The following is a 15,370-nucleotide window of genomic DNA, read 5'->3' as shown; positions in this document are numbered from 1 at the left end:
AAGGAACAAAATGAGAAATTTCGGAACAGCAAAACCTTATAATCCATTCTTTGGTTTGAGTCTTCACTAATTCTACACCGCTTAATATACCTTAACTTTTCGATAGAAAATTCGACACCGTTGTTCTTTATGCGCTTGTAGAAGTTTGACATTTTACGCTGCCAGGGGAAATTTATTATTAACTATCAAAAAATATATAAATAGTTAATAATTGTTAAATTAAATAATTTAAAAAATAACAAAGGCTGGATTAACAATTAAATTCAACAGCAATTACATTTATAATTGTTATATATTGCTATTCACACAAATTAAAAACATAATTGTTGCATCTTTCTTGTTTTTGGAATCGACACTTATTCGATAATTGGTTAAGTAATTTCTCAATTCGCCAGGGACCTAAGCAAATCATAAATATTTAATATTTGTATTTTAAAACTATCCTTTCCGTTGAAAAATATATATATATTCATTATCGATATTTAATACGTAAGGCGATAATATCGATATCATTTATCGTCATATACCCATCTACAGTTTTTAAAGCTTTGGCGGTTGACTGTTAGCAACGAGTGTGAAATCGAGTGCGGGAGTTTCAAGACGTGCGCGGAGTTTGCAGACTGTCGGAATTGAGGCGAGCTGAAAAGCAAATAAAGCGGCGCGTGCTGGATGTTTACAACACAATTGGTTTCGTAAACGAGAAAGGCGGAGCGCGGCGAACTCTTTTGCATGCCCGAGCTGACATCTATCTGCATCACGGATGCCGCGTCGCCTGCGAATACCCAATATTGGCGCGTTTTCAGCAACAGGTGTCGGCGGAGGCAAGTGCGTTAACGGCTCGGCAAATGGATCGTGTTGATGGGCAGAATTTGGCGAAATTGTGTTTATAGACTGGCATAGGCCCGTTATTAGCGTTTGCAGACGGCCGAAAGGGGTCAGGCAGTGTGCGCGTGAGGAAATTGAATTACCTTGGCCCCCGCCCCGCAGTGACTGTCCGTGTCCGAAATCGAAATCTGTGTCGCAAATGTGGCACTAATAAATTATCGCACATTCGCGGACCCCACTCGAGAGTGCTTCATTAATGCAGAACTCGCAATTGAAGCAGAATATCTAGTTTTGCACCGACTGCGTTTGTTTCACTTTGCCTTGGACGTGACCAAATTCCCTGAGCACCGGGCTTGTTCCGCGTGGAATAGTCGAATAAGTCAACAAGAACCACGCTCGGACCACAGTAGAGCGCTAACTCCGTGGCCCATAAATACCGGTCCTCCAAATTAGAAAATCCAATTGCAGTCCAATTAACAGTGCTCCAGCTGAGCTCCAACGAAGCGCCACCGACGAGGGAGGTGAGTCCGAGTACCGTTAAGAGCTCAAGAGAGCGCACACAGTGCGTATGACAGTTCTTACGCAATTACAAAACCATCACACTCCCCGCCGCCGCCACCAGATCTGCATACAATTCACATGCAATGGGAAAATAATTGATAAGCGCAATAAAAAGCAGCAACAGTGACCCAGTCGAAGCCAGCCCAAACAATGAGAGGCTCACAGAGCACTGTCATTTTTTTCACAGTTTATTTAAATTTCATCTGCTGGCCGCGGTTGTCGCTGCTGCAAATGACTCAGTCGCGTGGCGGCGCCGCAGCAGTCGCGGCTGGTGCAGCAGCATGCCAGCGCGTACTTCTGTGCCGGCAGAGGCTGCGCTGCTGTCATAAGCACGCCGCTGTCAAATTGCGATCGCATGGTGTGTGTGTTTGTGTGTGTGAGTGCGAGTGTGAATGTGAGTGGGTGATCAGGGGGCTGGGAAGGGGGGCCAACCAATGCAGAGAACGAGCGGGGGGCTTGTCATTGGCCCACTGCCTCGGCGGTGTGCATATTTCTTGCACGGCCTGGCTTCTGCATTTGGCTGCGCTGCCCCTTGCTCTGTCACTGACCACACTCAACGGCAAATCGACAGCCGCACAGATGAGGTCAACGGAATAATGCCGGTTAATTACGGTATCTTAAATGTTTTCACTGTCAAATTTAAAAAATACTTTAAGCCACTTTATGGCATATTTATACGCTACAATTGCATATGTCTGGGCAAAAGAAAAAATAGTAATGAGAAATAAATAATTAATTATATAACATACATACATATAAATTATGTTTATAAAAATAGCTATTTAGGAATTTACCCACAAAACTAGAGTGTGTTGGCAATGGTACATTGGTATGTTGACAAAGGTCGGGAAGAGAAGTTTTCCGACTTCCGAGTCAGGAAAATAAATGATCGTATGCCTTTTTTAAACCAAAAGACTTTTGCAAAAATACTTACTATATACATACATATGTATGTATAAATATTATATAGTCAGGAAGTTGTACTTATTGCTAGTATAAAAGTATGGCAATGGATTTAACAAAATGAAAATATAAATTAATCAATTCCCCAATTCAATTGCTATAAATTGCTATTGTAATGTCCACTGTTAAATTATACATCCAAATTTTATGTATCTGCTTCGTAAACGCACTGCGCACTGTGACTTTTTGCAATTGCATTCGGCAAACGTAAAAATGATTAATGATTAATGCCTGTGGCCAGCATTCGCATTAGTCGGGGCATTAGCCGGCCTTTAGGTGGCGCCCGAACTTTGTGGCGTTGGAAATTTTTGGCTGGCTTCGAGCAAAGCGCTATCAGTCACGTCACCTCCGCTTACGCACATTATTTTAAAGAGCTAAGTACCCACAATATATAAAAGTAATAATGCTGATTAGCCACGAAACGGGGTCGAGAGATTATGCCTCGCGCAGAGGATGTCCCTCAGCGGAACGCAAATTACCCGCAAAATAGTCTTTCCATCCCGGTCCGAACTTGCATGCTATTTACACCTGCGGCGTACCTGGCGGTGGGTCATGCAAATTTAATTAACCTGTATGCAGATGGCTTTTCAATCGGTTCCCCTAACTCCACTCGGGGGAATTGCTTTTGCTGTTGCTGTTGAAGTGCCGGCATATCACTCGACTCAGCTGCGAATGTAAAGCACCTCTTTGGGGGCAGTGGGAGGGCGCGCTCGACATATGTTACACTCTGCTTGTCGCTTATCAGGGCTCACAGCCACAAACAGCAAAAGCAGCAACAATGCGCCACCAGGTTGAGCTGGCGACAAAAAGCCGCACCCACAGTTGGCACAGTTCTGGGCATGGGGCATGGGGCTCGTACGGGAAGAGTGGTCGTGCAGGGGGGCGGCAGCGGGCCCTGCTTGGTGAGCCGTTCCAACGGCATCCCATAAAATTGTTGTACAAAAATTAACATAGCCATAAACGCAAGCTCGTCGCCAGGGGGGAGCACCTTGGCAACGTGCGTGCGGATCTCAAAGGAACTTTAATTGATGAAGAGAGCGGGCAGCTGGGGCGACGCGAGATTCCTTATCAATTCCAACTTCCCAAATGCAAACGCATTTCTGTGCTCATTAACATTAACATTAGAAAAGCAGGGGGAGGGGGAGCTGGAAAGCGAAGGAGCGCTCAAAGCGAAACAAAGTGAAATGAAAATGAAATTGTTGCGACTTAATTTCTGTTACACGTTCCGTAATGGCTATATATTTTTCCAGCAATGTTCTCTGGGAGCCATAGGAAACCACAAAAACACAATAGGAACAATCAATTTTTACTGGTCGACAGCCAGATACCTGGGAAATATATAATAAAAATAATAATAATAAATAATATATGTTTGTAACAAATTATGTAATATATTTTATAAATTATAATATAAATATTAATATAGATACATACATCTATTGACCAGATCTAGAGTACGCTCTTTTTCAGATATTTCACAAACATTTAAGGAAGCCTGGGGCACACACCCATCTTATTCTTTATATTGTCTTTGGTCTAGTTTTTTCTTAAAAACAAATATAGTTTTGCTCCAAATAGATGAAATTGAGAGCATTACTTTTGACAGTAAACAGTGAACAGATTTCGAAAATTCCATATACCCTTGCTCCCCTGTAAGTACGGAGTGCAGAAGCAATGAACGCATAGCAGGACTTGTGCCTTGAGGTCGACCTAATGGCCCACCTCCAGAGCCATTATTGGCTCCATAGAGCTCTCGTGGTGTTGGGTGGGTGCTTCTACTTTATGGCCTGATATTTAATGCCAAGAGCACAAATCCGAACCCGAAACTGAGATTTAAGCTAACCGAAGAGGGCATGTGCCGCGATGTAAGAAGATGAGTCAACGTTATGGGCTAAATGCACGCTTAGCCCACTTTGGCTTGAGCAAAAAATGTGCAAACTTAAATTGTCTTTCCAGAAAACTGAACATAAATCACAGGAAAAAAACATTTCAAGATGCGATAAGCATATCCTGCCACTAATTAGGCCTTAATTATCGCGAGGAAAACTTAGATAGTGCCCACTTAGTGGCATGCTTTTGGGCGGTCGCTATCGCGAAACTTTGACACCTTATCAGTCAACGGTTGATCATCATTAGGCGTAATTGGAGTGATTGTTTGATATCCGCAAGCAATGGGTCATAAAGACTGTGTATTGACCGCTGTTTTCGCAATCAAATGGATCTGTCATTCAGCTTGGGAAAACAAAATCCGAAAGGGAAAGACGTGAGCGCACTGCTTGAGAGGATTGGCCCAGGAACTTCTTTTGGGCACGCAGCAAATTGGTTTCGCCACAAAGTCGTTCGAGCCAGAGGAACCGAGGAGGGTCGAAGGTAGTTTCAGACATCCGCTTACACTTTCCCGAAAGATAAACTTAAGTACAGCGCATTTAAATGCAATTTGTGACAGTTTTCCTTTCCCGCGACTTTCAAGTGACACGCACAGAGCAGGAGCACTAAGGACGATGGGTGGTGGTTCGGGGTTGAAGGGACGAAGCTATCCGATGGGGAAAAAGTCAAGGCATGTTGAGCACAAAGGAATTTTTTTATAAGTCCAATGAAAAATGTGGCACAACATTTATCCTTTTGCAGGGAGGGCAACGGCGCTAAGAGGGTTTAAAGTCCTATGAATTTATTTTGTATTTATTGGTCTAATTAGGTGGTAAGAGAAGCGTTTTCTACATATCTCTTTAAAATAATAATTGTATTTACGTATATACAATGTATTATTTAAAACAACTCAATTCCATAAATCCGCATTTATTGGGAACCATGCATGGAGGCAACTGCAAAGCACAAGACTCCCGATGAAGTTTTCTTCCTTTATTCGTTCGCCGAGCTTCGCTTGGACAGCATCTGGCAGATGAAAAAGGAAAAAGTTGGGAACCTCTTCTATCTTTGCGTTCCCATTTTGCATGAGAAACGAGATAACGACAGCTCGCAGACAAGGACAGCTCTCAGTCATGGCAGCTTCATGCGTCAAACTTTGGGCGAGAGACCCTTTAAATTGATTTTAAAATAATGAATGAGCCAAACGCCTGACGCTCATAAATTTGGAAGTTGCTCATCGCCCCTCGCCCCAATTTGCACCCAACAGTACAGTGACTAATGACAAAGTTGCTCCTTTGTTACCATTCTTCGATTGGTTCTTTATTGGCTTCGCTCCTCACAAAAAGCTGATGAAGTAGGCTCCCCTGGCATATGGGGCTGACTGATGTGTCTCCAGGAAATAGATGCCGGAGGGCTGTCGCTCTGCCTTTTGTCCCATCTTCAGGGTGGACCAGCGGCAGCTCTCGGCGCTCATTGTTTCGACAGAGCCGCACAGTGCGCTTACGAACCCGTTGTCAGAGGACCACATCTCGGGGAGCAGCTCGAATGCTCGCTCGTGCGAACAGGAGTCGTTGGAACAGCCTGGCTGCGTCTCCCCTCCGTTAGGGAAGTAGTCGACGTGTCCTAGTCGGTCCCAGGTGCCCAGTTTTCCCGCACTTGTGTGCACGACCTCAACGAATTCGGCATCAGACGCGGAGAGCTCGTGCTCCAGTGAATCCCCAGAGGATGGATCCAGGGCTGTGAGGTGCGGCACTTGGCGACCCAGGTCCCGGTGCACCTTGGCAGCCACTCCACCCGCCAGGTGAGCGCCCTCAGCAAAGCCCACCAGCAGGATACGATCGAGCGGCACATCGAAATTTGTGTTGAAGGTCGACACCAAGTTGGCCACGCTCTCTACGATTTCGGCCTCATCCTTGGCATTCTCCAGATCTACGCTGATCACATTGCTGGCCTCCTGATCCAGCCTGGCAGACACCACAGCAGAGAGCTCAGGCGAGGAGCTGTTTCCTTGCCACCGGGGTATGGAGACGCTGCGGATTCATTGTTAGAAAGGTGGACACTTCATGTAACCGGTGACTCACACAATGGGATCCGCGGCGTAAAATGAACTTCGCACCAGCGCCTCCACCTCCGCCTCCACCCATTGGGGACTGTCCCTGATGCGGCGCGTATGTAGCAAGAACCCGGTCTCGGCGTGGACTGGAATCACACTTTATGAGTGTCCATTTTAACTGCGTTTTTGTTGGCATGGATCACTCACCCGCAGCAACGGCCAGGGTCAACAATAAAGCAAGAAGTTCTCCTTTCTGCATTTCAAATAAAACTGAGCTGGATGAGCAACCCTTCGCCTCGGGCATTCCTCAAAAGCTCGATTAGATTGCGATTGCTGATCGATAAGAGATTACTTATCGATGGTCCCTCACAATCGCTTTTGGATCGAAAGGCACTCAATTGGCCACTGATTTTCACACATTCGGATTCCGCTCGTATTTCCCCTCAAGCAAAAGTTGTTTTTTATGGTTCTAATAGATTTTCGAACGCAGCTAGAGTCGACATCACCACTCCCACCTTTCCCACAGCCCCACCCTGTTGGTCTATGCTAGAGTGAAGCCGCATTTGCATGACAGACAAATTGCATTTAATTGCCTGACAGCCTCAACAGTCGAGTGCTGCTGGCATGCGGAGTGGATTGCAGTTTGCAACATTTTCAGCACTCCCCAATCCGCCGGCAGCCTTCATGCCTCCGACAATGTCATGAGGCAGAACAATAACGCTGCCCCACCAAGATCGAGCTGGAATAGAGCGTCTCAGTGTACCTACACATGTATATTTTTAAAGGGAGTTATCAGGAATTTCGTTAATGCTTATTTTATTAACTCTTTGGAAATGTGGGTATTTATACAAGTAAGCGAGTGAATGAAGTTCACTTTGTGTGTTCTATATCTACATATATCTATTTCTTCGATCTCAACCAAGATAACTCTTTTCTGTAACATTACATATTCTACTGGATTTATTCCAAATCAAAGCACTTAACCTTAAAGTATCATTACAGCTTAGATTTCGGTTTGGTTGAGGCTCCCTTCTTTTAATTTAAAAGGTTTCTCAAAACCATTTAAATAGCTGTGACCTGCTGTTTGAGTTCATAGGTCACAATTCGTCCGTAATGTTTAGAGCCACGATGATTCTTTGTGTATAATTTGTTATTTACAAATCCTTTCTTTGAGTACGGATCGTACTCCCTTTACCCTTTTTAAAATAAATCTAGGCATAGTCAGGAAACCAAATTAGTGGTGATGTGGAGATTATTGAAGTTTTGTCAGTCAACATTTTATCGTACCGATATTCTTGTCCGAAAACATCATATATTAACTTGACACAATGCCAATATCCCAGAAGACTAAAATCAGTTTTCTATGGAGCAGTTTATTGTGGAGCAAACGTGTCGGTTTTAATACGATTAGCGATTGAATTGCTTGAGCTATGTTTGAATATGCCATTTTTTTAATAAATGGATTAATTAGTTTTTTAGGTAATGTAAACAACTCGTTTAATAAAACCTAATACTAAACAAAAGCAAGAAAGTAAAGTTTCTGAACCAAAAGAATAACTGAATAACTGATGACTGTGAATCTGTTGCTGCAGTTTAAGGTGCTTGACAATCTGACACACTATCCTTGGCCACGTTTGTCCCTGGTATTCGGGAAAACTGGAGCGGAAACTCGAACCTAGAGGTGGCCCTGCGGCGTGCGTATAAATTGCTGGCGAAATGTTGTGTCAAGTGCAGTCGGTGTGCCCCAACGCCCTCCTATTCCTGTGGTTTTCGGTTCCGAGGAGCACAACAATTAACTGGAGAACCGAAAACCCTCCTTGCCGGCTCAATGAGCACGTCACGGGCTTACGCTAGATTTATGACCAAAGAAGCGTTATTAAACGATGCCAACGCCAATGGCGGCAATTTATAAACTTGTTGTTAAGAGGGCAAGTGGCGAAGAGGGTGACAGCGGGGCTAGTCACTCGTATTAGCATAAATAGAGCGGCGTGTCAGCACGCAGCGCTTCGAAAGCCAAGTAGGGGACTCCAAGTACGACCCACAATCATCCCTTCCAGCCGTAGCAACAGTAGCAGCTGCAGCGACTTCCGTCGTGGGGTCAAAAGGGAAAGGCATCATGCCAGCCTAAGTTCCAAGTGCTCTTGGGGAAAAGAGATGAGGCCCTTACTAAGTCAATATAATAAATTACTCGGATAGCTGCAAGAAGTTTCTGCCAATACTCTCAATACGAGTCTCGTATCGACTGCAGCGGACTTTGCTGCTCCAGGTCCCTGCTTCAATGGCACTCACTCGGAGCCAGCAGCGGTTGGAGGAGGTGGTCGCTCCAAAGGACGTGTGAAAGAAGCAATCAGCAGAGCAGTGTGGGATGTGGCTGGAGTGCGAGATGAGGGCTAGACAAAGGGCAAACAAAGGCTTCCGAAGGGAGCCCCGGGGTGAGATATTGGGTGGCGTCTCTATCAGCAACTTCCCATGCAGCGTCCTGGCAAAATCACACATAATGCGTCCCCATTTCTCATAAAAATTTCATTACGCTGGCCGTATTGTCTGTCAAGTTTAATACCGGTCCATTTTACTACATTGTTTAGGTTTGAAGACATATAGAACGAGACCTTTGCGACACAATAAAGTAACTTTATATATACGTTTGATCTTGGCCAAGTCAAGTTTCTATAGAACAAAATTATAAACAAGCCGAACGTCTTGACAACTTTCGAAAATATAATTTCTGAATGGTTATTATATCTTTATTTTTAGATGGAGTTGGGAGCTATCTGGATGCCACTTTTCCAATTCTATAGAATATCATTTATAAGTCTGACCTTTTCCTTATTTTAATTAGAATTTTATGTAATTTTTCACTTTGTGTATGCTCATATCAAATGCTTAAAGAATTCTTGTAGTTAGCTTAGGATTAAAGTTAATGTTTGCGTAAGTGGCTGAAATATACGCCTGATTGTTAAAGTAATCTGTTACGTCATTAGGGCACACGACTTATATGAGAAGGCCTCCTCCAAAGTAGCGTGCATTAATTTATGTGTTAGCTTTCGGGGTGGGGTGAGGAGGATATAAATATAAGTACACATGTGGGAGTGTTTCTCCGTGCGAGAGGCAGTCCTGCATGACCTCGTCCCTCTCCTGTTACAGACTCGAGCGAAACGAATTTGTGATTAAAGTCCTCTTACTTACAGAACACAGTCGGAAACAGGAAGCTCCTGATGGCAGAGCAGAAAGCTGGCCACGACAAGGACGGTATTAACCAACAACAACAGGCGGGCACGTTAACAACCAGAAGAGAAGTCGAGGAGGAATAAATGCAAAATAAACAAAAATGTTGCATCGCCCTAAAGGATCAACGTTTGCTTTCAAGGATACTGCAACGTGGAGAGAACCCAATAGTGGTCGCGGGAAACAACTTCGTTTAAATTAAGCGCCGCCAAAGGAGCAACCAGGCATCTTTCAATCTCCTCCTTCGCGTAATGTTTGCGCACCCCTGTCGGGCTCCAGCTGGAATCGACCTCTCAGGACTCTTGTACCTCCTGCCCCGCCTACTACCGCTCCTCCTTCTTGCCATCAGTCAGTGTGGGCAGGTTCATGGAGAGGTCTTCACACTCGGATACCTTACTGGCTCGCAAAGGCGCCCGGGAAACCTTGACTACCAACGCCCTGGCATCACAATCTCCGGAGCCATCTCATTAGCGGTGGAGCAAGTGAACGCCGGTCAACTCCGTGACCGAGGTCACTCGCTGCAATTCGTTGTGGCCGAAACATTTGGCGAGGAAGTGGCCAGCATCCGGCAGACGGCGGCGCTGTGGACCCAGCAGGTGGCCGCCTACATAGGACCCCAGGAGACGTGCGTCCATGAAGGTCGCATGGCGGCCGCCTTCAACCTCCCCATGATATCCTATGTGAGTAGCTGATCCTTGCAGAAATGCGGCATTAATTATTCCATTCCATTAATTCCATCTGCAGTACTGCACCCACCGGGATCCCTCAAACAAGGCAGATTTTCCCACCTTTGCCAGGACCCGACCGCCGGACACGCAGATCTCCAAGTCGGTGGTGGCCCTGCTCTTGGCCTTTAACTGGACCCAAGTGAGCTTTTTGTACTTGGACGACAGCAGTGGTCAGTACCAACCGGTGGCCGAAACGATTCTGAGCACACTAACTGTGGCTGGAGTAAGCGTCAGGGACGTTCGCACCTGGAACACCATTTACCACCACGGATTTATGGCGAATCCCTTTGATGACTTAGTGGACCAGACCTATGTCAACACAAGGAGTAAGCGAGACTTAAAGTTCCACTGCTTTTGGGTCATTAAAATTTCCAACTTATTTCTTTTGCGATCTGGCGGATCGTTTATAGTTATTACTTAAATGCTAGAGCTATCCGCCTTCATTAAACTTGCGTTCAACAGCTTTATTTTTCATAGTTTTTATACCCTCACTAATAATAGTAGCAGTATTTTATAATATCAAATTTTTTTAATATTATTTGTGTTCTTTCCGATTAATATATCAATTTGTATTTCAATTTTTTGTTCAATTTCGATGCAGTATTGATATATAGATTATAAGTTATGAACCATAACCATAAAACATGCAAATTACCTAACCATTTTTGATATCCATCTAGTCTATCTGATCTTGGGACACTACTATGAGCACGTAGGCCTCATGGTAAGTCTCCAAAGGCGGGGACTCCTATCGGAAGGCGATTATTTCGTGGTGGGCATCGACATCGAGCAATATGAACCGGCTAAGCCCGAGAAGTACTTGCGTGGACTGCTGCTCGAGGATGTAGAGCCCCTGGCCGTGCAGGCCTTCCAGTCCTATCTGGGAATTGTTCCCACGGCATCCGTCTCCTTCGCCATGTTCGCCAACGAGGTATAACAGCTGACACGCCTGACAGGGTGGTGATTGATGCGCTGCATCCGCCATCATCCCTGCTCACAAGCTTGGGATCTTTCACCACATTGAGCACAGTATCTGACCCATTTCACTGCCGTCCGCTTTCAGGTTAACAAATACATGGAGCGACCGCCATTTAATTTCCCCAATCCACTGAATCTGTTCGGCGGCGTTAAGCAGGTTTGACCACCCGCCCACTAGCATGAAACTGAAACCATTCACTGGCCTCCATTCCCTTGTCCTCCCCCAGATAAGCGCCGAGGCGGCCTATCTCTACGATGCCGTGCATCTGTACGCCAAGGCGCTGTTGGAAGTCCTCGATTCGGGCGGCAGGCCGAGGAACGGCAGCGCCATTGTGGCGGCCATCAAGGGCTCGCGCTATCGCAGCGCAATGGGGTGAGTTCTCTCGGCCATATAATCCGGCCATCACTCTAAACCGAGTCCCTCTCAGCTATCACGTCTACATCGATGAGAATGGCGATGCGGCCGGCAACTACACAGTATTAGCAAGGGGGAAGGTCCGAAATGGACGCAACCAGACGGTGCTGGGACTGCGACCCGTGGGCACCTTCAGCCACAGAAACAGCAGCCTCAGCAGCAGCACCGAGGCTTTGCCCGTAAGTAAAACACGTCTTCATTAGTATGTATATTTGTTTTGTAACTTGCTATGTGCTATTTCCTTCAATTGCAACCGCACAGCCACAGGTAAGCGCTTCTGCCTGGTTCCACTAATCACACACATCTCACTTTCCGCCCTTGGTCTTAATCCGGTTCCTCTCTACTTCTCCGCAGGATCTCAATCTGTTCAGGCCCATTGACTGGGTGGGCGGTACGCGGCCAGCAGCTGCCCCTAGCTGCGGATTTGGCGGCGAGAAGTGCGTCAGTGAGTAAAGACTTTCGCGTCCAAGTCCAAGTCCAACCTTTGACCGACTTTTCTAACCTGAACTGCAGATTACACTGGCGAGATTTCGGCGGCCATTGCCGGAGGCGCTCTGCTGTTGCTGGGTTTGGTTCTACTGGTTCTTTACCGCAACTGGCGCTATGAGCAGGAACTCGATAGCTTGCTCTGGAAGATTGACTTCCGCGAGGTGCAAATGCATGAGAATGAGCGGGAACAGCAGGCTCAGAAGCAAACGCGCGTAAGTCACGCTCCCTTGGCAAACTATAGCTTAATAAAGTGTCTGAATTTGTATATACAATTTGTGTATAAATATGGGCAAAGATAAGATATAAATTACTAAGATACATAACGTTTCAGTTCCAATGTATGCGCGTTTAGATTCTCATTTACTATATTTGTTGTTGATTTGTGAAGTTCAAAATCCCAACTTATGGACAGCAATTATATTTGAATGGAGATAGAATGCAAACTAATCATACATACGTTTTTTCTCTGTCGTCTGCAAAAGTTTATTTCCTTGCTAATCTTTCGGTAACCAAGTCAACCGCTTCTCCCTTTCCATCTGAACCGTTTCTCTCGCCAATGCATGTCTGACATCAGCACTTGCTAAATCATTTGCCGCGTCGTCTTCCTTCGCAGTCTACCCACCCCCTGATCCGGACCAGCCAGGTGAGCCTGAGCTCCAACCCGGACGCCGACTTCCGCTACACGACCATCTTCACGCCCATCGGTCTGTACAAGGGCCAGCTGTACGCCATTAAGAAGGTCCGTAAGAAGAGCGTCGACATCACTCGCGAGATGAAGAAGGAGCTGAAGCTAGTAAGTAGGTGAGTTCCGGTGGTGGCCGGAAGTCTCTTAACCCATGAGTTCTTTTCCACAGTTACGCGACGCCCGCCACGACAACGTTTGCGCGTTTATCGGCGCTTGTACGGACCCTCCCAACATTTGCATCATCAGCGAGTACTGCACCCGGGGCAGCCTTAAGGTCAGTCCCTCTGCCAGCCCTTATTTTCCTTCAACCATCCTTTCCATTGCAGGATATTCTGGAGAACGAGGACGTCAAGCTGGACAACATGTTCATTGCCTCCATGGTGGCAGACATTATACGCGTGAGTGCTGTAACATTATACTAATGGCGAACCGACTACTGACCTCCTTCGTCCTTCGAGCAGGGCGTCATCTATTTGCACGAGTCTCCCATTCGCTTCCACGGCGCTTTGTGCACTTCCAATTGTCTGGTGGACTCGCGATGGGTGGTCAAGCTGACGGACTTCGGCCTGTTCGCTTTCAAGCAGGGCATTGAGGACAGTTTCACCGATATGCAACACATGTCGGCCAAGTGCCTCAGTGAGTGCCCTTTACTCCCCCTTAATGTGCTCTCCCCGAACGTAATCATTTCGTTTCAGAGCTCCTTTATCGCGCCCCAGAGCTTCTCAGGCAAGGTCCATCCTCTCTCGTCACGGGCACACAGCGCGGGGACGCCTACTCCTTTGGTATTCTCCTGTACGAGATGCACGTACGGCGCGGTCCCTTCGGAGAAACGGGGCTATCTCCCATGCAGTGCTTGCAGAAGGTGCTTCAGCCGCAGGACCAGATGCATCCGTATAGGCCCTCCTTGCAGCCCCTAGAGACGGCCTTCGACTGCGTCAGCGAGTGCCTGCGCGAGTGCTGGGCAGAGCGACCCGAGGATCGGCCAGACTTCAAGACCATTCGGGCCAAGCTGCGGCCTCTGCGCAAGGGTATGCGGCCGAATATCTTCGACAACATGATGGCCATGATGGAGAAGTACGCCAATAATCTGGAGGCCCTTGTCGATGACCGAACGGACCAGTTGCAAGAGGAGAAGAAAAAGACGGATGCCCTGCTCCACGAGATGCTGCCGCGCTGTGTGGCCGATCAGCTCAAGAAGGGCCACAAGGTAGACCCCGAGCACTACGAACAGGTTAGCATTTACTTCAGCGACATCGTCGGATTCACGGCCATGTCCGCCGAGTGCACGCCGCTCCAGGTGGTCGACTTTCTGAACGACCTCTACACCTGCTTCGACTCAATAATCGGCCACTATGACGTTTACAAAGTGGAGACCATCGGCGATGCCTACATGGTTGTTTCCGGTCTGCCACTGCGCAACGGTGACCTGCACGCCGCCGAGATAGCCACCATGTCGCTGCACCTACTAAGCGCCGTCTCCGAGTTTAAAATTCGGCACCGGCCGACTAACCGCTTGCTTCTGCGGATTGGGATACACTCGGGACCAGTGTGCGCTGGAGTTGTTGGCTTGAAAATGCCCCGCTACTGCCTCTTTGGGGACACCGTAAATACGGCCTCGCGCATGGAGTCGAGCGGCGTACCTCTGAAGATACACTGTAGTTGGCAGTGCCGGCAACTCCTGGATCGTCTGGGGGGCTACCACTTTCAGGAGCGTGGCGTAATCTCCATGAAGGGCAAGGGGGAGCAGCGCACCTACTGGCTGCTGGGTGAGGATGAGGAGGCGCGCGACAGGCGCACCTACGAGCGATCCCAGAGACGAGGCTCGAGGGCCCTTAACAAGTTCATCCAGGGTACCATTAAACAGGCCCAGGAAAAGGCTAACGACTACGGTATACGCTCCTCGCTCAAGCAGAAGAATCTCCTGCGCAACTCCCTAGCCCGCTCCTCCAGCCTGGAGTCTCCCAAGAAGTTGCGCTTTGCCGCTGGCAGTCTCCTTGAGCACCATCGCTATCACAGGTTTGCAAGCTATTATTATTGTTTGGACTTGCAACGTTTGAAATAAAATCACATTACTTTTTCAGTGACGAAGCTCTGCTCGAGGTTGACTCCTACACGGGCCTCCGGCGCTCCTCGGGGGGATCCACACAATCACGCTACGAAGAGACCACGCTCTCGCTAACCCTCTCCTGTCAAAGTATTGAGGTGCTGGGCGGCCAGCTGAGCAAACGGCGCCCATCCTCGTATCCTACTGCCAACACGCCGCTCTTGATGAACCACGTGGAGGTGTAACACGGGAGTGTCAGTACTTAACCCATTTACAGGGATCCTAGAAATATTTGTGTTCAGTATATTACGCCAAGTATTTAAAAACGCTTTTAGTGTGGTCTGTAGTATATATCAGCAATGTAATTCTAGCAACTGCGCGGCATCAGCATATTGTGAAAGTGATTATAAATCTAGTCATTGTTTAAACACATCCATGCGCTAACCTAAAGCCAATCCATTTAGTCAAAGGCCTGTGTACTCCCAACGGCATTAATAAAGAGGAAAATTAGTAAAGCCAAATAGTGTACACATATGTA

At 47.0% G+C, this 15,370-nt stretch overlaps 2 protein-coding genes across 2 annotated transcripts; one reads left to right on the top strand and one right to left on the bottom strand.

Moving 5' to 3' along the window:
• Nucleotides 1-542: 542 nt before the first annotated feature.
• LOC110189965 (speract receptor) lies at nt 543-15,353 on the top strand. The gene is made up of 15 exons (XM_020960254.2): nt 543-1,346; nt 9,457-10,173; nt 10,238-10,547; nt 10,902-11,152; nt 11,285-11,356; nt 11,427-11,572; nt 11,628-11,793; nt 11,969-12,059; nt 12,128-12,315; nt 12,717-12,896; nt 12,958-13,062; nt 13,115-13,186; nt 13,250-13,424; nt 13,484-14,804; nt 14,870-15,353. The coding sequence occupies exons 2-15, from the start codon at nt 9,745-9,747 to the stop codon at nt 15,075-15,077; spliced, it is 3,714 nt and encodes a 1,237-aa protein (XP_020815913.2). The 5' UTR covers nt 543-1,346; nt 9,457-9,744; the 3' UTR covers nt 15,078-15,353.
• On the bottom strand, nt 5,507-6,733 carry LOC110189964 (pancreatic lipase-related protein 3). Its single transcript, XM_020960253.2, has 3 exons — nt 6,476-6,733; nt 6,297-6,414; nt 5,507-6,245 (listed from the first exon to the last, which is right to left on the bottom strand). Exons 1-3 carry the CDS (start codon nt 6,570-6,572, stop codon nt 5,552-5,554), a joined length of 909 nt encoding a protein of 302 aa, XP_020815912.2. The 5' UTR covers nt 6,573-6,733; the 3' UTR covers nt 5,507-5,551.
• Nucleotides 15,354-15,370: the final 17 nt, after the last annotated feature.

This window comes from Drosophila serrata, unplaced genomic scaffold (assembly GCF_035046125.1).
Source record: "Drosophila serrata isolate PLE 108 unplaced genomic scaffold, ASM3504612v1 contig_17, whole genome shotgun sequence".
In the NCBI taxonomy this organism is placed as follows: domain Eukaryota; kingdom Metazoa; phylum Arthropoda; class Insecta; order Diptera; family Drosophilidae; genus Drosophila; species Drosophila serrata.
The sequence above is the reverse complement of the archived record's forward strand: the minus strand, read 5'-3'. Positions and strand labels throughout refer to the sequence as shown.

Bases quoted from the DNA above. Each gene is read 5' to 3' on its own strand.
- LOC110189964 (XM_020960253.2), bottom strand. From the start codon at position 6,572: ATGCCCGAGGCGAAGGGTTGCTCATCCAGCTCAGTTTTATTTGAAATG. The intron at 6,415-6,475 runs GTGAGTGATCCA...GTGTGATTCCAG, and splicing joins GACCCTGGCCGTTGCTGCGG to TCCACGCCGAGACCGGGTTC. The intron at 6,246-6,296 runs GTGAGTCACCGG...ATGAATCCGCAG, and splicing joins TACGCCGCGGATCCCATTGT to CGTCTCCATACCCCGGTGGC.
- LOC110189965 (XM_020960254.2), top strand. From the start codon at position 9,745: ATGTTTGCGCACCCCTGTCGGGCTCCAGCTGGAATCGACCTCTCAGGA. The intron at 11,794-11,968 runs GTAAGTAAAACA...ACTTCTCCGCAG, and splicing joins GCAGCACCGAGGCTTTGCCC to GATCTCAATCTGTTCAGGCC. The intron at 13,063-13,114 runs GTCAGTCCCTCT...TTTCCATTGCAG, and splicing joins GCACCCGGGGCAGCCTTAAG to GATATTCTGGAGAACGAGGA.